General features: G+C 46.4%; 1 protein-coding gene across 4 annotated transcripts in view; it reads right to left on the reverse strand.

Annotated features, from left to right (window-relative positions):
* Positions 1-1210: 1210 nt before the first annotated feature.
* Positions 1211-23329, reverse strand: part of CHD3 (chromodomain helicase DNA binding protein 3) — a 107482-nt gene continuing 85363 nt past the window's right edge. For 3 of the 4 annotated variants that reach the window (XM_040415205.1, XM_040415206.1, XM_040415208.1), the window contains exons 34-40: positions 21943-22095; positions 21063-21171; positions 16897-17029; positions 7364-7559; positions 6486-6649; positions 4664-4787; positions 1211-1436 (exon numbers count right to left, since the gene is read on the reverse strand). In XM_040415205.1, coding sequence (XP_040271139.1) covers positions 1336-1436; positions 4664-4787; positions 6486-6649; positions 7364-7559; positions 16897-17029; positions 21063-21171; positions 21943-22095 — 980 coding nt within the window. In that variant the 3' untranslated portion in view covers positions 1211-1335. Of the gene's footprint in view, positions 1437-4663; positions 4788-6433; positions 6650-7363; positions 7560-16896; positions 17030-21062; positions 21172-21942; positions 22096-23329 lie in introns of all 4 variants that reach the window. The other variant, XM_040415209.1, reaches the window with a different exon arrangement.

The following is a 23329-nucleotide window of genomic DNA, read 5'->3' on the forward strand; positions in this document are numbered from 1 at the left end:
TCTCATCTTGTAGCCAGGCTAGAGACCGTATCTCATCTTGTAGCCAGGCTAGAGACCGTATCTCATCTTGTAGCCAGGCTAGAGACCGTATCTCATCTTGTAGCCAGGCTAGAGACCGTATCTCATCTTGTAGCCAGGCTAGAGACCGTATCTCATCTTGTAGCCAGGCTAGAGACCGTATCTCATCTTGTAGCCAGGCTAGAGACCGTATCTCATCTTGTAAGCCTCTCCTTTAGCTCTAACGGTGCAATCACACAACCGTAATTCTGGGTCAGCATGCCTTCCTCAAGGTGCGAACCCATTCATTTCAATGTGCTGTGTGCTGTCCGCATCCATAGTTCCGCAGCCCCGCAAAAATATAGAGCATGTCATATTCTTGTCCGCAATCACGGACAAAAATAGGCATTTTCTACATAGTGCTGGCCATGTGCGGTCCGCAAAATGCGGAAAGCACGCGTCATCTGTGTTTTGCGGATCTGCTATTTGCGGACCAGAGAGCACTTACGGTCGTGTGAATGAAGCCTTATATTGTAATCACTTACATATTTCATCATTACATTCTGCAAAACGCTTGCGTCCTTCCCTTGATCCTGTGCCTCTCCGGCCCTGACTTACTGCCTGTTTAGCGTATTGCATGAACTCTGCCTGTCCTGATCTTGGCGTCCGAAGTCAAATGAAAAATATGCCCTTTTTTCCACTCCACCCACTTATAAAACATATACATAATAGAGAAAATAAATAGTCGAGTACTCCAGGAGGCTGAAATAAAAAGTATAATTTATATGTACATCAGAAGACAAAAGCGGACCATGAAATAAAAACAACCACGTGTGGCGTTGCAAGGCCAGGCAGAGGTATACTGAAAGCAATGTGTGTATGTCTGTATATATACATGGTATACATCATTAGCAAGAACAGAGGACACCAGAGGGTGATGGCCAAGAGGACACAGGGACAGAGAGACTGACGACAGACTCAAAGTGTTGTTGGAGACCACTGCCCATTTTCACTTGGGTCACCTGAAGAACGGTGGGGGCAAGGTCACTGCTGCCTGTGTCACCCTTGGAGGGATAGGGAAGGGGCGGGCAGGGGGACGCAGATCCAATTTCACCTTGCTCACATAACTGGCACTCATTGAAGAAAGAGACCCATCGTCCATGCCACCCTGCGGGGTTGGATTCATTGTAGGCTTCTTTTTATTCTAGGCCAAGGAGGAAATCTGGGCCACGACCCCGCAGAGCTGTCACTCCTGGCCGGTCATATCTGTCACTGCTTCCCGTCAAGAACTGCACAATGCTTTCCCATGTAATAGCAAACACCAGGCGGGGAAAGCGGTCAGTCGTCAATACAAATCACCTCACCAGATCTTCCGTCTTTCCTTTCCATTAGGTCCATCTCTCTCTCTTTCTTTACCAGGATGGGAGGACCATTAGAAGCTGGGAAAATAAAAATAAATATCACATCCAGAGCAGCATTCATAAATCTGTCTGGTTTCTGTTGACTTTGTGGGAAGCTCCGATACATGGTTACAGCTCAGCTGTTAGGTCATACAGTATGGCGGGGCGGCGTTAAACTGCTGTCTGTTTCCAGGGGCAACTGGCAGAATTTTGAAAGATACGACTAAGCTACGAAAGTAATAAAACAGCAAAGGCAATAAATCGCTCTTACCCAACATAAGAGAAGATAAAAAAAACCTCCTCCTGCATCCAAGAGTCTAAAAGACCATGGAGTCTTTACCTTTACTAGTACATACACAGCAACCTGAACCTGAAGCAGCTGCCCCTGCCTCAATCACAGTGGGAAATCCCAGCACTGGTTTGCAGTGGGCATGGTGCGGGCAGGAAAATGGGCCGGCCCTTCTCGTTTATCATTTTCTACGCCTGTTTTAGGCCTAGAAAATAGAACGAGATCTGGCGTAGTAGATGTAGACAAGTTGAAGGTCTGCCTAAGTCATATAGAGGCCGGCGCCTCTACATAACTTAGGCGGATGAACTGCCAGCGCAGGAGGGATGAATACCCAAAGCTCCTGTACTTCTTGGGGCGTAGGGCATTTAACAGCGCGTTCGTACGCACTGTAAAACGCTCAAGTGAGAACCATGCCCATAGGGATACATTGGTTTTTGCCTGTTGAGCGTTTTACAGCGCGTAGGAACGCGCTGTAAAACGCTCAGGTGTGAACCCAGCCTCACTCCCTTTAATAGGGCTGTCCAGCCCTTTACAAGTGATAGCCTATCCAGTCCATACACCCCACACGCCCGCCAATTAGCTGCTCTGCAGTATCTCCAGTGCCAGAACTGGGAAAAGGCCATTACTTGCAAAGGGCTGGACAGCCCCTTTAAGACACCTTCCAGGTTATTAGAGCCTGGCCTGGAGATATCATTCCCTGTATCATCCTATGATGTGATGCATGCTAAACCTTAAAGGGAACCTGTCAGGAAGATTTCGGCGATAACCCCCCCCCCCCCCCCCCCACACTGACTTGTTACCCAGGATGACATCCTTCTATATTCTGGCCGACATAGCATAATATAAAAAAGAACTGATAAAACAGCATGTGATACATTCAAATAACCAGTAAGGAGTCATGGGGGGGGACACTTCTTGGGAGAGTCACGCTGGAAAGTCCGCTTCTGGACTTGATTGACGTCCCACAAGACAGGCACGTCATCGCAGGCTACCTAAGGCAAGTGCACCCCACTTCACCGCGGGTGTCTCCGAAGCCGCTTTTCCGTTATGCTGCATCGGCCACAATATAAAAGGAGATCACTTCAACCTTCGACCAGTTACCGTCCTAGAGAACAGGTTGGTGGCGGTTTAGGAGCCTAAATGCTTCTGACATTTCCTTTAAAGAGGTTTCCTCACTTCAGAAAATAGCATTTATCATGTAAAGAAAGTTAATACAAGGCACTTACTAATGTATTGCGATTATCCATATTGCCGCTTAATTCATTTTTCCATTACATTATACACACTGCTTGTTTCTCTGGTTATGACCACCCTGTAATCCAGCTGCAGTGGTCGTGCTTGAACACTATAGAAAAAAAGCACCAGCCTATGTGCGCTCCTCCCATGGTCCTGGCCATCAGAGGCCGGTGATTTTTCCCTATAGTGTACGAGCACGGCCCACCGCCGATGGACTGCAGGGTGGTCGTAACCATGGAAACAAGCAAAGTATAATGTGATGGAAAAATGAATCCATTTTGGACAATCACAATACATTCGGAAGTGCCTTTTGCCATTTGCTGAAGTGAGACGACCCCTTTAAGGACTGGAATATTTTCAGCTTTAATGTAGAAATTTTCAGGGCAACATAGATTTAATTTTATTTCTTTTGTTTCATCTTTTTAGTAGCTTTTTGTACTGATTTACTATTAACCTTAGTAGTAAACTATCCAAAAAGCTCCTTTTAACCTGATTAGTATCCCTTTATTTTCCCTTTTTTATCCCCAGAACCCCCGTTGCCAGTGAAAACCATGTTATTGTCATAGTCATCACTATTAGGGCTCATTCTCACACACGTAGACAGCAATGCACGGGCACCGGCTCCGTGAATCCCATATTGCGTACTCACTGACTTGAATGGGTCCGCGGTCTGCATGGACCTGAAAGCCCAAAGAAGCGCTTTGTAGTGTTTCCATGGGCTTTCGATCCACGCCTCCACTCCACAAAAGATAGGATGTATCCCAACCGTTTGTGGTCCACAATACGGGCACGGAGCCCTTATGGTCGTATGAATGAGCCCTTATGGCGCACACTCTCACCCGAAATATCTCGTCACTATCAGCCCAACGACCCATGATCAGTCACAGACAACACTAAAACGGCATCGCACGTCTTATATGGTGCAGACTTCACTTTTAACAGTGCCTTAAAGGCTATGCACACCTTCGGACGCAATATTTTTTTTAATGATTGCATGTTATTCATTTTTGTCTAAAAATAATTTTTTCAATTGGCCTTTATTAAAAATATTGAGCCGTTCTGTCACAAAAGGTGAACTGTTTTTCTAACTGTGTGACTGGTACTCTGCCGGTCATCTAATAAACCTTATCTCTGAATTACCAAAAGGTAATAAACACTTATTTAAGCCACATTCTTATCAGTAAGATAAGAACTGAGCTGTAATGGAGTGTTCATAATGTCAGAGAGCAGAGATAAGGAGCTCGTCAGCTCCTGGTCTGACGGAAAAGACTGAAAATCCAAAGGGTGTTACTAGAGCATCTCAGCTCTGTACAGAATAAAGGAAGCCATATTTTTAATAAAGAGCAACTAAAAAAATTAATTTTTAGCTCAAAATGAGAACAATGCAACAATGTAAAAAAAAAAATTGCCCCCAAAGGTCTACGTAGCCTTTAAGGCTATGGCCACGTGTTCAGATTTTATTTAATGCAGTTTTTAAAGTGAAAATCAGGACTGGATCATACAAGCCGAGAAAGTATTAAGGACTGATACCACTTGCTTTTTTGATCCATCTCTGGGTTTCGGCAGGAAACCTGAACGCGCGGCCGTATCTTAAGCCGCAGGCAAAAAATACGCAAAACAACAATAAAAACAAGACATCCATCATGCTGGAGAATACAACACACATAACAAACAACACGAGGATGGAAATGAAAAGAAGAGAGAGACTGAAAGGAGAGAACGAAGATCACCGACGTCTTACCTGACAAAAAAGACCCCAGGGGCATTTGATTATAATGTGTCCCAGTATGTGGTGCTGTGGGTGGGTTGCCTGGAAAATGGCCCCCGAAGAGAGGAGGCGTGGTGTAAGGACCAGGGGGAAAAACCTGTGGGGGGGGGGCAGAGAGAATTCAGTCTGATTGTTTCACAAACACTGATGACGTCCTGCCCCTACAACTGTCCTATATATACAGAACCGCTACCCCATCTTACTTCGCTGTAATACAATCATTATAAAATGGGCGGGGCATGATACAGACTGTGAGACATGCTCCGCCCACTCAAGCAGAGCACTAGGAATAATGTAGAATATCAGGTTTTGCTCAATTTAAAGAGGACCCGCCATGGGTGATGGAAACTTGTATTGCTGCCACCAAAGCTGAACTAAACTATAGCAACAGCTTCTGACAATCTACATGTAAAAAGGCAACTACACTCAATAGGTTGTCAGCAAACTTGATCCAGAAGTAAACTTCCTTCCAACACCATTTTACAGTTTATATACAAATATATTAATGAAAAGGGCGGAGTCACTGTGCATACATTATATTATCCTGTACTGATCCTCCTATGTTATACTCTACAGCTGCACTCACTATTCCGCTAGAGGATGCAACTCAAGATCAGTAATAAGTAATGTAATGTATGTACACAGTGACTGCACCAGCAGAATAGTGAGTGCAGCTCTGGAGTATTATACAGGATGCAACTCAAGATCAGTAATAAGTAATGTAATGTATGTACACAGTGACTGCACCAGCAGAATAGTGAGTGCAGCTCTGGAGTATAACACAGGATGTAAGTCAGGATCAGTATAGGATAAGTAATGTATGTACACAGTGACTACACCAGCAGAATAGTGAGTGCAGCTCTGGAGTATAATACAGGATGTAACTCAGGATCAGTACAGGATAAGTAATGTATGTGCACAGTGACTGCACCAGCAGAATAGTGAGTGCAGCTCTGGAGTATAATACAGGATGTAACTCAGGATCAGTACAGGATAAGTAATGTATGTACACAGTGACTGCACCAGCAGAATAGTGAGTACAGCTCTGGAGTATAATACAGGATGTAACTCAGGGTCAGTACAGGATATGTAATGTATGTACACAGTGACTCCACCAGCAGAATAGTGAGTGCAGCTCTGGAGTATAATACAGGATGTAACTCAGGATCAGTACAGGATAAGTAATGTAATATATGTACATAGTGACTGCACCAGCAGAATAGTGAGTGCAGCTCTCGAGTATAATACAGGATGTAACTCAGGATAAGTAATGTATGTACACAGTGACTCCACCTTTCTCATAATTACATTCATACTGGATCAGTGCTGTGACATATTTTACATATAAACTGTAAAATGAAGTCAGGGCTCAGGATCTGTATAAGTTTGCACTTGCTGTGCAGGGTGATGTAAAGGATATTATTTATACAGAGTATGGGGTTTCAGTAACACCGAGGACCTCAGGTAAGTATGGGAGTCGGTTTTATAACTGGGTAAACGCTGGCTGTCTGGTATTTGCCCGGAGTAATGCCATCTTTGAGCTACTTTGCATTACCCCTGAGGAAACCTCCAGGATTATACACATAGTCTTAAGCTGCAAATGACAGCATTGCTTCAACCAGAGGGTTCTCCTGCTGTTAATAAACTACAAATCCCAGCATGCCCTGCAACAGCTAGAGTGCCACAAGTTAAGACTATGGATGGACTTTGACCACCACCCCCACCCTTCCCTTTACCGCTTACCCAGAGCATTGCTGCCCACAAATCTGCTGACAACCCCAGCCTGGTCTCTCACCGGAGGAGCTGCGCTCTCGCTCCCTTTGCTTGCCAGTCGGCTCAAGATACTGCGCTCGGACATCTGCAGTCTGGCGGCGATGGGTGGGATGCGTGCGAGGGAGGCAGGCAGGCGCGTTACGTCGGCTTTCATGTCGCTCAACAGCTCCTCCAGCTGGTTCAACACTGAATAGAGGGAGAGCTCAGACAAGGCACCGGACTACTACCCACAACCCCGACAAGACCCCCGCTCAGCAGCTCCAACCTCCGGCTGTTGGAAAACTACAACTCACAGCATGCCCTGACATCCGCTGGCTTCCAGGGCATGCTGGGAGTTGTAGTTTCTCAGCTTCTGAAGAGCCACAGGTTGGAGACCACTGGTCTTGGATGAGAGGTCCACTTCTTTACTCCTCTGCCTGCCAGCTTATGGTCAGAGGAGAGGTGGATGAACATGGCAGACGCCTGGATTCTCTGCAGAAAGTCTAACTGTTACCTGTACTCCGCATACAGGAGACTAATCACTGTTTATACTCCAGTCACATCCAAATCTGCATTCACAATTCTGTAGGCTGTCAGCATTAGAAAACTGCTGACGGCCACATCCCAGACATCTCAGCTAGGATCCCATTACGATGTATGTCCTGGAGCAAAGAGTGCAACTTCCTGACACGTGGCAGCGAGATGTGAGGCCTAGCAGCTGACTGGGACCAGCAAAATTCAGAATGCAGCTCTGGATGTGACTGAAGTACAAGATCAAATGGTTGGGAACGTGCTCGATGACCAGAAGAGCTTGGTGGATGCTGTAATCTCTCTCACGCTCCACGTACATGGATACAGGGACACGGCCCCCACCCGCTCTTCCTTCTCTCCTTTCCTCTCTTACTCCTACGTCCCATTTACCTTTATGGAGGACGGCATTGGCCGGCTTGTTCCCTGCCAGGGATTCCTTGGACAGGTGTTGGTGACTCTCCGCCAGACATTCCACCTCTGAGAAACGGGCATTCAGGGCCATGGCTGGATGGGACGGATCCTGTGTCATGTTCAGGTAGGCCGCGCGGCGCAGCTGCTCCTCAATCACTAGCGCTTGTTCCAGGAGCTGAGAAAAGAAAATGGGACAATGGTTTCTTACAGGAAGAGCTCAACTTTTTGGATCAGTCATGGGTGCAGTAAGGTATGTCCACCTTATAACATCATGTTACAGATTATACATAGAAATATACATCTCTGATCCTAAGTTACATCCTGTATTATACTCCAGAGCTGCACTCACTATTCTGCTGGTGCAGTCACTGTGTACATACATTACATATCCTGTTCTGATCCTAAGTTACATCCTGTATTATACTCCAGAGCTGCACTCACTATTCTGCTGGTGCAGTCACTGTGTACATACATTACATATCCTGTTCTGATCCTAAGTTACATCCTGTATTATACTCCAGAGCTGCACTCACTATTCTGCTGGTGGAGTCACTGTGTACATACATTACTTATCCTGTACTGATCCTGAGTTTTACATCAAGACACGGAGGCTTCGTATTGCTTTCTCCTTCTTTACTGAACCACCAATAGCAGCAAAGAGAAAAAATTTACATACAAGGAACCATAGCAACCAAGGTCCCTCCCCACTGGCCCCTATAATAGGCCGCACTTCCTCTGTAACTTCCTCTTTCTTTGCTGCTGCCAAGCTAAGTACATCATTTATTCTCTGCTGTTTTTAGCTACTGTATTGTTATCTCTTGTAGTTTTGAGCTGCGTACATAGGGTGACTAACCCTGTTTGCTGCTCAGCGCTCCGCTTGCGTTTGCGTCTTGCTTTGCAGGTGGGGGGTTTATGTTCCTCTGCGCTTACCCTCGCGCTTTGGGGATATTCATGCGGCCGCATATGGGCTCTCCCTCCTTCCCTCCTCCCCACCCCCCACCCGGGTTCTGTTCATTCTGGGCTTGCATTTGTCCAGAAGTCTGAAGGCCCAGCTTGATGAGTTACAGCCTAGGACACAGGCGTCTCTAGGTTCAGGTCCTGACAACCAGCCTTGTACTCCACTTGTGCCCAGAACTTCCCCTAGCTCATTTCTCAGATTACTCTGCTGGAGGTATTTTAGTATGGCCGTTCGCCTCATTGGTTCCCCACCCCCCAGATGCATTCCTACCTGCGCTGGCGCCACACCCTCTATTTTGGCGGCGCCATTCCCGGCGTTTTCCTTCCATCTCGATGGCCCTCTGTGATCGCCGGCCGCGAGATCTCGCGAGATCTCGGCGGCCATCTTGGAAGCCCTCTGCGATCGGCCGGCCGCGAGATCTCGGCGGCCATCTTGGAAGCCCTCTGCGTTCGGCCGGCCGCGAGATCTCGGCGGCCATCTTGGTGAGGTCGATCGCATTGCGCGGGCTTCCGGGGGCGGTCCTTCCACAGTTCCGGCTTCCGGTCACTCGTTCCGACTCCCTGCACGGTCGGCGGCTCCTGCGCTCCTGCTCCTCGGCTCATCGGCTCCTAACGCTTCAGGTGACATCAGACCTGGTCCCCTGGGTTAATCTTGCCCCAACGCTCCCCCTGTTAGGCATCAAGGCTAGCTTAGTTAGGCATTCACCTCAGACATGTCTGCCCCTACCCCACCTCCTACGGCCAGTCGCCCCCCATCCTCTCCGGTGGGACTTCTCCCCACTGACACTGATGCGCAGGCACTTGCCCTGCAACGATCAGTTTCTGACGCGATTGTGGCAGCCATGGGCTCCATGTCGTCGGTGTTGTCACAGACTATTGCTCAGGCTATGTCCGCACGTCCGGCTAGTGCTCCCTTGCTAGACCCCATTGCCGTACCGCAGCCTACCTCTATTGAACCCCCTGTATTACAGGGGAATTTGACTGGTGCACACCTTGCCACCCCAGAAGCCGTGCTTAGATCACGGAAAAGGGCCTCTTCCCGCCAGGCAGAACGGGCGCGGACATGGAAATGCGCTAGAGCGCAATCACCGGACCTGTCTGACTCGGAACGAGCTTCAGACGAGGAGGAGTTAGCGGATTTGGATTACGGCACAGAAGAGGATCTTACCCCCCCAGGTCAGGGACCTTCGGCCTCCGCTGCGGCGGCCTCCTCTGCCAAGGAGGTGGCGTCGACTTCCGCTGCTACCCGTTCTGAGGTTGTGTTGGATGATTTGGGCGAACCGATGTTCGACCCCGAGTCGCTTCATCACCCTCGTTCAGCGGAATGGCTCCCCTCCCCTCATGTGGGAGCGTATTTGGAGCATTGGGTGCGTCACTCGCTCAGCCGCGAGTCACGCAATAAGCTTAGGTCCGAGTGTCCCCGGCCAGTGGTCCCCAATAAGGTGTGTGACACCCCGTTGGTGGACCCCAAGATGTCGCAGTTTCTAGCTAAAACGGGTTGGAACCCAAAAAAAGGGCTAGATTCAGCGCTCCGCAGCTGCCAGGACAAGATTTTAGACGTCTTTGGTCCATTGACCAGGATTTTGGAGATGGCTGAGGCGGCTAGGCTTGAGGGTACCCCGATTGACCCTATGGAATTGAGGGGTTGGGCCCAGAGGGCCATATGCCTTACTGGCAACGCTAATACGGCCGTTGCAATTGAGAGGCGCAAGGCTATCTTGTTCAAGATAGACCCCAAATTGGCCAATTTGGCGCTCACTGAGGCAGGGAAGGACGCCCAGGGCCTCCTCTTCGGCGAGTCCTTCATCAAGGACATGAGCCGGTTCGTGGGCACTTTTACAGCGCTAGATAAGGCCCAAGCATCCATGCGTAGGGTCTTCCAGGGAAGGGCCTCTCATCGGGCCGGCAGTGGTAGGGGCCGCATATCCGGCCGTGCAAATTTCCAGGCCCGTGGAACATACAGAGGTCCAGGTGGACATCGTCCTCAGTTTCAGGACCAAGGCAACGCAGCTCCGTTCTTCGCCACAAGAGGACATCAATGGCGTTCTCGCTCCTTCCGGGGCAACCCGAACACTCGCAGACCATTGGGTAAGTGCTCCCCGGTTTGGGGATTTCTATGCTAGCGCATAAGCTAATAATTCAGGGTTATAGCAATTGACGCATATCCAGTATTTCTGTGTTCTTACCCCCCTTTTTTCAGCCTCTTACATTTCTATGTTACCTTGGCCAGGGAGCGGACTCCTGATTTGTTCCCACGCTTGAAGCCGTATTGCCACGGTCCCATGGGTACTTACCAGGGAGGGGATTTCACATAGACCTCAGGAGGTCCCCTTATCTAATTCCTTCCCCTCCGCTAGTTCACCCGGTAGCACGGTTCGTGCATCGGTGGACGCGGAATTGCAGTCCATCTGACAGAGGTTGTCCCTAGAGCCGGCACACCCGGCATGGGCGGGGGGGATCAGCTTTATCTCCCTCGTGCAGAAGAAAGATGGGCGGATGTGACAGGGCATCAACCTTCACATTTTGAAGGCGGTAATTTCTTACCATCTCTTCGAAATGAAGGGGATCCAGCGGGGTCGCTGAAACGTCCAGGGCGGACCTATTGTCTGATCTCGGTTGCCCCCTCAACTGGGATAGATTCTGCCTTACTCCGACCCAAAGGTTGGAATCCTTTGGATTCACGGTGGGTTCACTCTCAGGGTCCCTCAGTCTGCCGGCGGCGAAGTGGCGGAGGTTTCCGCTAGGAGTTGCAACTTGCGCTCCTCGCTCCCCATCTCCCGTTTCGCCACCTAGCCCGCATTCGGTCCGGTGGGTCTCATCATGGCAGGTTGTTTTCCCATGCCCCACTGCATTTTCGGGCGCTCCTGCGACCGAAGATCGCCCTTCTTCGGTACGATGCCTCCTTGCGGACGCGGTGTTTCCGGGTTCGGGACCCCGGGAGGAGTTGAGTTGGGGGATAGTCAGCCTAGAGACATGGAATGTGACTGTGGTCTGTGGATCTCTACCGGAGTTGGCTATCTAATCGGATGCGAACCTCCAGGGCGGGGGTACCCAGGGCTACGGGCTCTCCACTGGGGTCCCTGGTTGGTGGATGTAACCCTCCTACACATCTTGTGTTGGAGCTCCTGACGGGGTGTTCACGACAACTTCAGGTTTATGGATCCGAGGTCCGTCGTTCGCTTCGCTTTTCGGCTCTACAGTCATCGCACCCGGTTCTTCAGCGGACGTGCGGACCCGAAGGCTATGACGACGGACGCAGTCCTCCAGGACGGGTCTGTGTCCCGCCTATACAGGTTTTATCCATTTTCATTGACCCAGAGGACACTTACACAGTTTCTCCGCCTTCGGGGGGCCCAGGTTATAGTGGTTCCGTTCTAGGGGTCCCAGGTCTGTTTCCCTTCATTTTTGTAGATTAGGAAGAAGACCCCGGTCCTTCTTCGAGCCGGTTGGATCTCCCACACAACCCTCGGGGTCTGCGCTTTTCCCTTTATCCTCGACGGATCCCTGCTGTGGCGCTTTCACATTTAGGCAGTTGTCAGCTTATTTCCTGGCGTTATTTTGCCTTTTTTGCATTCATTGGGGTCTCGATGGTGAGGACTCTTGATTACGAAGCATGTTCTGTTACCCCGGATGGGGTCACTTGTAACATTCCGCGTCACATCATGACTAGCATTGTCTTATGTCCTTCCCAGTTTTATTCTTCCCTGATCTTTTGTTCCAGGGCGTTCCTTTGGGAATACGTGTCCAGGACCCTGGCACATTGGTGTTCGGCCAGTTTTTCATTTATTTATTCCTATTGTCATCTTTTCGGATGGGGTTTTTTCGGGGTCAGGTCTTGGCGGGTGTAGACACGTCTATCTTCAGGGCCCCTTCTGCGTATGGGACCTCTGTCACCGTTTAGGCGGTTTTGGGGGGCTAGATTTGGGGATGTTATACGTCTTCCTGATGGGTCCGAGGTTTCCAAGTTCAGGGAGTACTGCTTTCGGCCTCCATCTGAATTGTTCACTGCAACCTTAGACGGGCTTTGAACTTGCAATACGAAGCCTCCGTGTCTTGATGTAAAACTTAATGATTTTCCTATTTCATGACGTAAAGTCATAGTTTTATTAAAGACACGGAGGCGAGTATTGCCCACCCTATTCCCTCCCTTGGGGTTTTGTCTCGCGGTTTTTGTTACAGGGGTCATGCATCATTACCTCTATGTATTATTAACCTTAAGTTATTTTGTTTTAGGTATTGATTGTCCTAATGTTTGTTTCATTGCCATTGTTTGCATGTTATTTAGCCATTTATATTGTCTTCTGACATTTTACACTTGTTGAGTCAGTTGCGTAGATGGCTCCCGTACATGCTGTCCTGACACGTTGGTTTCACCTAGGCCTATGGTCTGTTTTATTTTTCAGGATGAAGCTATTTCCGCTATCGGTTGCCGTATTATCGGTTGAGGTCTTCTGCAGTTTAGCCAGGTTTGGCTAGTTGGTTGCGCTACATGGGCGTTGGATGTTCCGTTCCAGTTTAAAGTTCGGCGTTTTCGTGTGGATGTTCGGGATGTCAGCATCAGTTTTCAAAGAAAGAGGAAGTTACAGAGGAGGAGCGGCCTATTATAGGGGCCAGTGGGGAGGGACCTTGGTTGCTATGGTTCCTTGTATGTAAATTTTTTCTCTTTGCTGCTATTGGTGGTTCAGTAAAGAAGGAGAAAGCAATACTCGCCTCCGTGTCTTTAATAAAACTATGACTTTACGTCATGAAATAGGAAAATCATTAAGTTACATCCTGTAATATACTCCAGAGCTGCACTCACTATTCTGCTGTTGCAGTCACTGTGTACATACATTACTTATCCTGTACTGATCCTGAGTTACATCCTGTATTGTACTCCAGAGCTGCACTCACTATTCTGCTGGTGCAGTCACTCTGTACATTCATTACTTACCCTGTACTGATCCTGAGTTACATCCTGTATTATACTCCAGAGCTGCACTCACTATTCTGCTGGTGCAGTCACTGTGTACATACATTACTTATCCTGCCCTGATCCTGAGTCACATCCTGTATAATACTCCAGAGCTGCACTCACTATTCTGCTGGTGCAGTCACTGTGTACATACATTACTTATCCTGTACTGATCCTGAGTTACATCCTGTATTATACTCCAGAGCTGCACTCACTATTCTGCTGGTGCAGTCACTGTGTACATACATTACTTATCCTGTACTGATCCTGAGTTACATCCTGTATTATACTCCAGAGCTGCACTCACTATTCTGCTGGTGCAGTCACTGTGTACATACATTACTTATCCTGTACTGATCCTGAGTTACATCCTGTATTATACTCCAGAGCTGCACTCACTATTCTGCTGGTGCAGTCACTGTGTACATACATTGCATTACTTATCCTGTACTGATCCTGAGTTACATCCTGTATTATACTCCAGAGCTGCACTCACTATTCTGCTGGTGGAGTCACTGTGTACATACATTACTTATCCTGTACTGATCCTGAGTTACATCCTGTATTATACTCCAGAGCTGCACTCACTATTCTGCTGGTGGAGTCACTGTGTACATACATTACTTATCTTGTACTGATCCTGAGTTACATCCTGTATTATACTCCAGAGCTGCACTCACTATTCTGCTGGTGCAGTCACTGTGTACATACATTACATTACTTATCCTGCCCTGATCCTGAGTCACATCCTGTATTATACTCCAGAGCTGTACTCACTATTCTGCTGGTGCAGTCACTGTGTACATACATTACTTATCCTGTACTGATCCTGAGTTACATCCTGTATTATACTCCAGAGCTGCACTCACTATTCTGCTGGTGCAGTCACTGTGTACATATATTACTTATCCTGTACTGATCCTGAGTTACATCCTGTATTATACTCCAGAGCTGCACTCACTATTCTGCTGGTGCAGTCACTGTGTACATTACATTACTTATCCTGTACTGATCCTGAGTTACATCCTGTATTATACTCCAGAGCTGCACTCACTATTCCGCTGGTGCAGTCACTGTGTACATACATTACTTATCCTGTACTGATCCTGAGTTACATCCTGTATTATACTCCAGAGCTGCGCTCACTATTCTGCTGGTGCAGTCACTGTGTACATACATTACTTATCCTGTACTGATCCTGAGTTACATCCTGTATTATACTCCAGAGCTGCACTCACTATTCTGCTGGTGCAGTCACTGTGTACATACATTACTTATCCTGTACTGATCCTGAGTTACATCCTGTATTATACTCCAGAGCTGCACTCACTATTCTGCTGGTGCAGTCACTGTGTACATACATTACTTATCCTGTACTGATCCTGAGTTACATCCTGTATTATACTCCAGAGCTGCACTCACTATTCTGCTGGTGCAGTCACTGTGTACATTACATTACTTATCCTGTACTGATCCTGAGTTACATCCTGTATTATACTCCAGAGCTACACTCACTATTCTGCTGGTGCAGTCACTGTGTACATACATTACTTATCCTGTACTGATCCTGAGTTACATCCTGTATTATACTCCAGAGCTGCACTCACTATTCTGCTGGTGCAGTCACTGTGTACATACATTACTTATCCTGTACTGATCCTGAGTTACATCCTGTATTATACTCCAGAGCTGCACTCACTATTCTGCTGGTGCAGTCACTGTGTACATTACATTACTTATCCTGTACTGATCCTGAGTTACATCCTGTATTATACTCCAGAGCTGCACTCACTATTCCGCTGGTGCAGTCACTGTGTACATACATTACTTATCCTGTACTGATCCTGAGTTACATCCTGTATTATACTCCAGAGCTGCGCTCACTATTCTGCTGGTGCAGTCACTGTGTACATACATTACTTATCCTGTACTGATCCTGAGTTACATCCTGTATTATACTCCAGAGCTGCACTCACTATTCTGCTGGTGCAGTCACTGTGTACATACATTACTTATCCTGTACTGATCCTGAGTTACATCCTGTATTATACTCCAGAGCTGCACTCACTATTCTGCTGGTGCAGTCACTGTGTACATACATTACTTATCCTGTACTGATCCTGAGTTACATCCTGTATTATACTCCAGAGCTGCACTCACTATTCTGCTGGTGCAGTCACTGTGTACATTACATTACTTATCCTGTACTGATCCTGAGTTACATCCTGTATTATACTCCAGAGCTACACTCACTATTCTGCTGGTGCAGTCACTGTGTACATACATTACTTATCCTGTACTGATCCTGAGTTACATCCTGTATTATACTCCAGAGCTGCGCTCACTATTCTGCTGGTGCAGTCACTGTGTACATACATTACTTATCCTATACTGATCCTGAGTTACATCCTGTATTATACTCCAGAGCTGCACTCACTATTCTGCTGGTGCAGTCACTGTGTACATACATTACTTATCCTGTACTGATCCTGAGTTACATCCTGTATTATACTCCAGAGCTGCACTCACTATTCTGCTGGTGCAGTCACTGTGTACATACATTACTTATCCTGTATTGATCCTGAGTTACATCCTGTATTATACTCCAGAGCTGCACTCACTATTCTGCTGGTGCAGTCACTGTGTACATACATTACTTATCCTGTACTGATCCTGAGTTACATCCTGTATTATACTCCAGAGCTGCGCTCACTATTCTGCTGGTGCAGTCACTGTGTACATACATTACTTATCCTGTACTGATCCTGAGTTACATCCTGTATTATACTCCAGAGCTGCGCTCACTATTCTGCTGGTGGAGTCACTGTGTACATACATTACTTATCCTGTACTGATCCTGAGTTACATCCTGTATTATACTCCAGAGCTGCACTCACTATTCTGCTGGTGCAGTCACTGTGTACATACATTACTTACCCTGTACTGATCCTGAGTTACATCCTGTATTATACTCCAGAGCTGCACTCACTATTCTGCTGGTGCAGTCACTGTGTACATACATTACTTATCCTGTACTGATCCTGAGTTACATCCTGTATTATACTCCAGAGCTGCGCTCACTATTCTGCTGGTGGAGTCACTGTGTACATACATTACTTATCCTGTACTGATCCTGAGTTACATCCTGTATTATACTCCAGAGCTGCACTCACTATTCTGCTGGTGCAGTCACTGTGTACATACATTACTTATCCTGTACTGATCCTGAGTTACATCCTGTATTATACTCCAGAGCTGCACTCACTATTCTGCTGGTGCAGTCACTGTGTACATACATTACTTATCCTGTACTGATCCTGAGCTACAGATTGTTACTGGAAACAGTCAGCAAGCTTGTGTACAGACACCCCATAGCAGTTTAGCTGGGCTTCTATGATAGAGGTGAACCTTTCGTTTCTCCTACATGGGCTTTCTGTACAGTGTCTGGTGTACGATGACCCTCCCTAAAAAGCAAAGTCCCAGACATCACAGAAGCAGAGGATGCTGTATGATTAATGCCTGCAGAACTGTAAATGCAGCTCTGGAGTAAAATATAAGATATTAGATGGATGGACAGTGGTGGCTCCCTGAGGTCTCGTACCTTAAATCGTCTGGCCAGGAACTTGTTCTTCATCTCCAAGAAGTTCCCCTTGTTAGTCTCGGATTTGAATGGCTCGTTAATTATGGCAAAGGGCGGGTCATTCTGGAGGTCCTGCCAACGGGCATATCCATGTCTGGGAGAGGGTTAAGGAAGACTGACCGCGCCTAAAAGACGATAAGGAACTCTGGTGGGACGTCCAGGCTTCTGTCCCTATGACAACACTTCCTGTTTTGAACATTGGCGGTAGAACTGTAAGAAATCTCTGCAATATATCTGATTTGATTAGATTTAACCCCTTAAGGACTCAGCCCTATTTCACCTTAAGGACTTGCCATTTTTTGCAAATCTGACCAGTGTCACTTTAAGTGGTGATAACTTTAAAACGCTTTGACTTATTGAGGCCATTCTGAGATAGTTTTTTCGTCACATATTGTATTTCATGACACTAGTAAAATGAAGTAAAAAAATTCATTTTTATTTATAAAAAAATACCAAATTTGCCAAAAATTTGTAAAAAATTGCAAATTTCCAAGTTTAAATTTCTCTACTTCTATAATACATAGTAATACCTCCAAAAATAGTTATTACTTTACATTCCCCATATGTCTACTTCATGTTTGGATCGTTTTGGGAATTATATTTTATTTTTTGGGGATGTTACAAGGCTTAGAAGATTAGAAGCAAATCTTGAAATTTTTCTGAAATTTTCAAAAACCCAATTTTTAGGGACCAGTTCAGGTCTGAAGTCACTTTGTGAAGCTTACATAATAGAAACCACCCGAAAATGACCCAATTCTACAAACTACACCCCTCAAGGTATTCAAAACTGATTTTACAAACTTTGTTAACCCTTTAGGTGTTCCACAAGAATTAATGGAAAATAGAGATACAATTTCAAAATTTCACTTTTTTGGCAGATTTTCCATTTTAATATTTTTATTTTCCAGTTACAAAGCAAGGGTTAACAGCCAAACCAAACTCAATATTTATGGCTCTGATTCTGTAGTTTACAGAAACACCCCATATGTGGTTGTAAACCGCTGTACGGGCACACGGCAGGGCGCAGAAGGAAAGGAATGCCATACGGTTTTTGACACCATGTCCCATTTGAAGCCCCCCTGATGCCCCCCTAGAGTAGAAACTCCAAAAAAGTGGCCCCATTTTAGAAACTACAGGATAAGGTCGCAGTTTTGTTGGTACTAGTTTAGGGTACATATGATTTTTGGTTGCTCTATATTATACTTTTTGTGAGGCAAGATAACAAGAAATAGCTGTTTTGGCACCGTTTTTATTTTTTGTTATTTACAACATTCATCTGAGGGGTTAGGTCATGTGATATTTTTATAGAGCCGTTCGATACGGACGCGGCGATACCTAATATGTATACATTTTTTTATTTATGTAAGTTTTACACAATAACAACTTTTTTAAAACAAAAAAAATTATGTTTTAGTGTCTCCATATTCTGAGCCATAGTTTTTTTATTTTTTAGACGATTGTCTCAGATAGGGGCTCATTTTTTGCGGGATGAGGTGACGGTTAGATTGGTACTATTTTGGTTGGCAAACGCCTTTTTGATCGCTTGCTGTTGTACTTTTTGTGATGTAAGGTGACAAAAAAATGGTTTATTTTGCACAGTTTTAATTTTTACGGTGTTCATCTGAGGGGTTAGGTCATGTGATATGTTTATAGAGCCGGTCGATACGGACGCGGCGATACCTAATATGTATACTTTTTTTTTTTCCCCTATTTTTTTTAACTTTATTTGGGGAAAATGACATTTTTGTTTATTTTTACTTAAAACTTTTAATTTTTTGGGGGGAAAACTTTATTTTTTCAACTTTTTTTCACTTTATTTTTTGTCCCACTTTGGGACTTGAACTTTTGGGGGTCTAATCCTTTACAATGCATTCCAATACTTCTGTATTGGAATGCATTGGCTGTATGAGTAATACTGTGTGTATTACTCATACAGCTTCCGGCCTGTGAGATCCAGGGGGCTGGATCTCACAGGCTCTTCACCGTAAGGCAGCGCAATGCCTTCCTTAGACATCGCGCTGCCTTCCATGCCATCGGGTCCCCCCCACAGCCCCATGGGGACCCGATGGGACCGACGACCACCGCCGCCGCACCAGGTAAAAGCCGCAAACCGCAGGTCTGAATTGACCTGCGGTTTGCGGCGATCGCCGACACGAAGGGGGTCACGGGACCCGCCGCGCATTTAGCCGAGGTGCCTGCTCAATGATTTGAGCAGGCACCTTGTTCAGATCACCGCCCGCCGGGCGGCAGGGATCGGAAAAACACATGACGTACCGTTACGTCATGGGTCCTTAAGGACTCAGGAACCATGCTGTACCGATACGTCATGGGTCCCTAAGGGGTTAAAGGGGGGGTTCCAAGGAAAATACTTAACATTTTTCAAACCAGCACCGGGATCTGAACACCTTTGTAACTGCATGTATTATAGCCACGGAGCTATTCAATAAAATGTATCTCTACAGCGCCACCTGCTGTTTGTTCTTTTCCTTATTTCTCTGTCCATCTTGCAATGGGACGTGGCATACTTCCGACAGTTGAGGGTTTGTTATCAGTTGTATCTAGTGATGAGCGAAACGCGCTTCAGATCCAAGATCCGAAGTTACTTCGCTCAAAACTTTGAGTACGTTTGAATACTGTACGGAGATTCGTCTCTGTGCAGTATTCAAATGTATGGGCTCCAGCGAGGTGAAATTCGTTATCTCCAAAGTCTCGCGAGACTTCGGTGAATAACTTCAGCATTCAATTTTTACAATGGAAAAGCATTTTAAAACAGGAATCCGAAGTCGGCTTCTGAACCGACTGATACCTCGATACCGAAGCCGAATTCGGATCCATGTTTTCAAATGGTTTTCAAGTTGAAAAATCAAATCCCGAAGTTATTCACCGGAGTCCGGCGAGAATTTCCATCTCCGGAGCCCATACATTTTAATGCTGTACAGAGATGGATCTCCGTACAGCATTCAAATAAAGTTTGGAGCAAATCAACGTTGGATCTTGGATCAGTCGATCGCTTTGCTCAACCCTAGTTGTGTCCATTTTAGACTATCCTCTGTGAGTTAAAGGGATTTTCCAGAGTGGGAAAAAAAAATAATTGACGGCGGTGGGCTGAGAGTGGGGCAAAGGCTATGGACATCTTTGGGGGCATTTTTTATTATTATTATTATTATTATTATAATAATTTTATTCTTCTCATTTTGGGCTAAAAATAATTTTTCCATTGGTCTTTATAAAACATTTTCAGTATTTACAGCTTTCACTTTCAGTGTCTGTACACTATTGCTGCAATAGTGTACTAATGTAGTCTATGGAGACTTTCGGCACTCCCTATTAAGCCCTGCTGTAGGCAGGGTTTAACAGGCAGTTTCCTATGGCAGGCCTGAGAGCCTTCACAAGCAACTGACTGGAACCCTGACATTTCACCGCAACCAACCACCCAGATGCTGCGTTCGCTACGGACTGAGGCCTCTGAGGGGCTAAAGGACTGGGATCTGAGTTATCTCTGATGCTGGTCACCGCCAGTGGGTGTCAATTGTAATACACAGCCAGTACTCACCATGTGTGGACTGGAATCGGCTCGTGAGCTAGCTCTATACATACTCCACATACAAATAATGTACATGTCAGTCATTCTGTGTTAAGGGGTCGAAAACATGAAAGAACCGATACTTTATGACTCCCTCGCTGCCGCCCAGATCCATACTGCTCTCTACTTCCTGCTCTCGTCTTAACAAGAGGGAAAGTGGACAGCAGTAAGGAGCGGGGACCCAGGCAGTGGCAGAATGATGGCGGTGGAGGATCTGTGAGGTGAGTATCAGTTCTTTCATGTGTTTTAGCCACGCGCCTTTACACACAACATCAGAACAAATATCAAACAGCCCTGACAGTTTGCTACAATGTGTCAGTGCAGGTCAAATACATCAGCCTGGATTCCAGAGAGGATTGCTTAGATTGGCTACATCTGTAGCAAACATCTGTGAAAAGTTTGAGATATTCATTCTCTGAGAGCAAGCAGAGGTCTTGAACGAGCGAGGGGAGGGATTGAAATGCAAAGTCTATTAGATAGTGGCAAAGATTTTCATCATAGTTGACTTAAAAAGAGCAATAATAACGTAAGAGAACAAGGATACATAACGACTCCGGCCAGTAACCAGTAATCATGGCGGCGGTGCCAGATCTCGTTCAGCCTGCCAGAGCAGATGGCCGCCCGCTCCTCGTTCTGCCACAAGGTGTGAAGTTCTGAGAGGGTTAAACAGAAAACACATTTTAATCTCTCTCAATGGGTAAAAAAACTTTTGATTATTTTAGCGCATCCAAAACAAAGACTGAAGCGGCTTTACAAGCAGCCTTGATTATAAGTCTACTGCTCCTGTGCAGAGCCGTTTCCACGGTAACAGACTACAAACAAACCCAGTGTAGTCTGATCCTGCAGTCACACTCTCTTCCAAGTGCAGTAGATGGAAAGGAGTGAAACATGACCAGACTGCAATTCTGAGACACATGGGGGGAGATTTATCAAAGACCGGCGTTTTACTCCAATCTGCGCCGCCGGACAATGCGCCTAATCTATGACGAGGCATATATAAGTGCATCGTCAGGCAGGCCGTGTGCCTGAATGAAATCCGAGCCGCAGTAGATTTCGGTCTTCATATGCGCCTGAAAACGGCACAAATGAATAGAAATGTGTCGGGCATGGTGGGCCCCTTCCCCCCCCCCCCCCCCTTTCACCTGCACCATGCCCCCTTTTCAGAAAGACGGGGGGCGTGGGGGCGCAGAAATGCCGCTCGCAACTAATTTTATTGTAACTGACGATTAAAAAGTCACAAACATGAGGTCTGCACATTTTTTTTTTACTCTGCAAAAGTGGCGCAGGGAGACGATAAATCTCCCCCATGGTTCTGCAGAGGAGCTGTATACACAGAATGGCATCAAGACCATGTGCAAATTAATTTAGACGCACTGGGCCGATAACATTGGGTTGCAGAAGTGGACATATTCCCTTCCCGGTACCTGTGAATCCCCCATCCGCAATATTAAACATGAAGCGCGGCCTCTCGGGCCGGCTCTCCTCCTTCCTGCCATTACTGCTCCTCGTCTCGTCGCGCTGATTGCTGGTCTTCAGCTCTTTCAGAGTCTCTCTCTCAAACTTGACTTCCTCTGGTGCTGAAAGATAGCAGAACAATTGGCATGACTCACTGTGGCTACGCCACCACGTGGGTAGATGACATGTCTACCGATGCTACATCCCATCAGAATGTGGCATCATGTGTATGTGTTTAGAACATGGCTTCTCCACATAAGTGGTCTACAACCCGTGGGTCTCCAGCTGTGTTCATACTGTAAATTATAACATCTCTTAACTGCTAGGCTCTCAAAGCATGCAAGGAGTTACATAGTCTATTACATAGTCCTGTACATGTCACTGTACACCGCAAACGTAAAAATCCAATTTTCAGATATCTTACTTCTATGCTGACATATGAATACTTAAAGAGGTTGTTCCATCTCAACATTAAAGCAATCTCACCTATCCGGCATATGTGACATTAAAGTGTACCTGAGTTTTCAAAAAAGTTTGTATAATGACTGTGCTTCTTTGTACAATCAAAACTGTGAAGGAACAGGTTTTTTTTGGGCGTCCATAAAGTCTCTTTCAGCCACATTATTCTCTGATTTAGCTGCACAGCTAGATGCATTTCACTCAGAAGCAGGGGCTGCACCCCTTGTGTGGAATCTGCCAGCACTGTACTGCTGTGACGTCCTTTCCCTTACTTCCCACTATGTTTCTTTTCGGTCGAATTCTAGCTCAGTCGACAGCTATCCCTCCTAATCTTCCCATACGGGTGCATGCTCACCAGAGCTCCCCAAGAACAAAAGCATTGGACATGTTGAAGGCCAACATATGGCACTGGGAAATAGTCAGGGGGGGGCCCTTATATACATTAGATCACGGGTGCACAACCTGTGGCCAAGGGGCCACATGCAGCCCTCAATGCCACTCTGTGTGGCCCCCAACCACCTGGTCATAGACAAGCTTGCCTGTGTCTCGTGGCTGCTCAGAGAATTATGTATGCCTGGGCGCAGGGACAGGTAAGCACTAATGCACAGTGTGGCCACGGAGACCTCACATAAACTACAACGGAGTCAGAAGTATGTATGCCTGGTCTCCTCCTTTCTGGTGTGCAAATGAGAGAGAAGGGGATCCCCAATCTCTTGGTAAGTGGGACTTCTGGAAGTGGAACCAGCACCTATTAGACATTTATGGCAGGTACTTTTGATCTAACATAAATATTTCAGATGTTATTAGTGCTTTAAATTTTATTGTGGCCCCTGGCAGTGGTTCAATCTGACAACGTGGCCCTCAGACCAGAAAACAATGGGCATTCTTGCATAAGAT

This window comes from Bufo bufo, chromosome 1 (assembly GCF_905171765.1).
Source record: "Bufo bufo chromosome 1, aBufBuf1.1, whole genome shotgun sequence".
In the NCBI taxonomy this organism is placed as follows: Eukaryota; Metazoa; Chordata; class Amphibia; order Anura; family Bufonidae; genus Bufo; species Bufo bufo.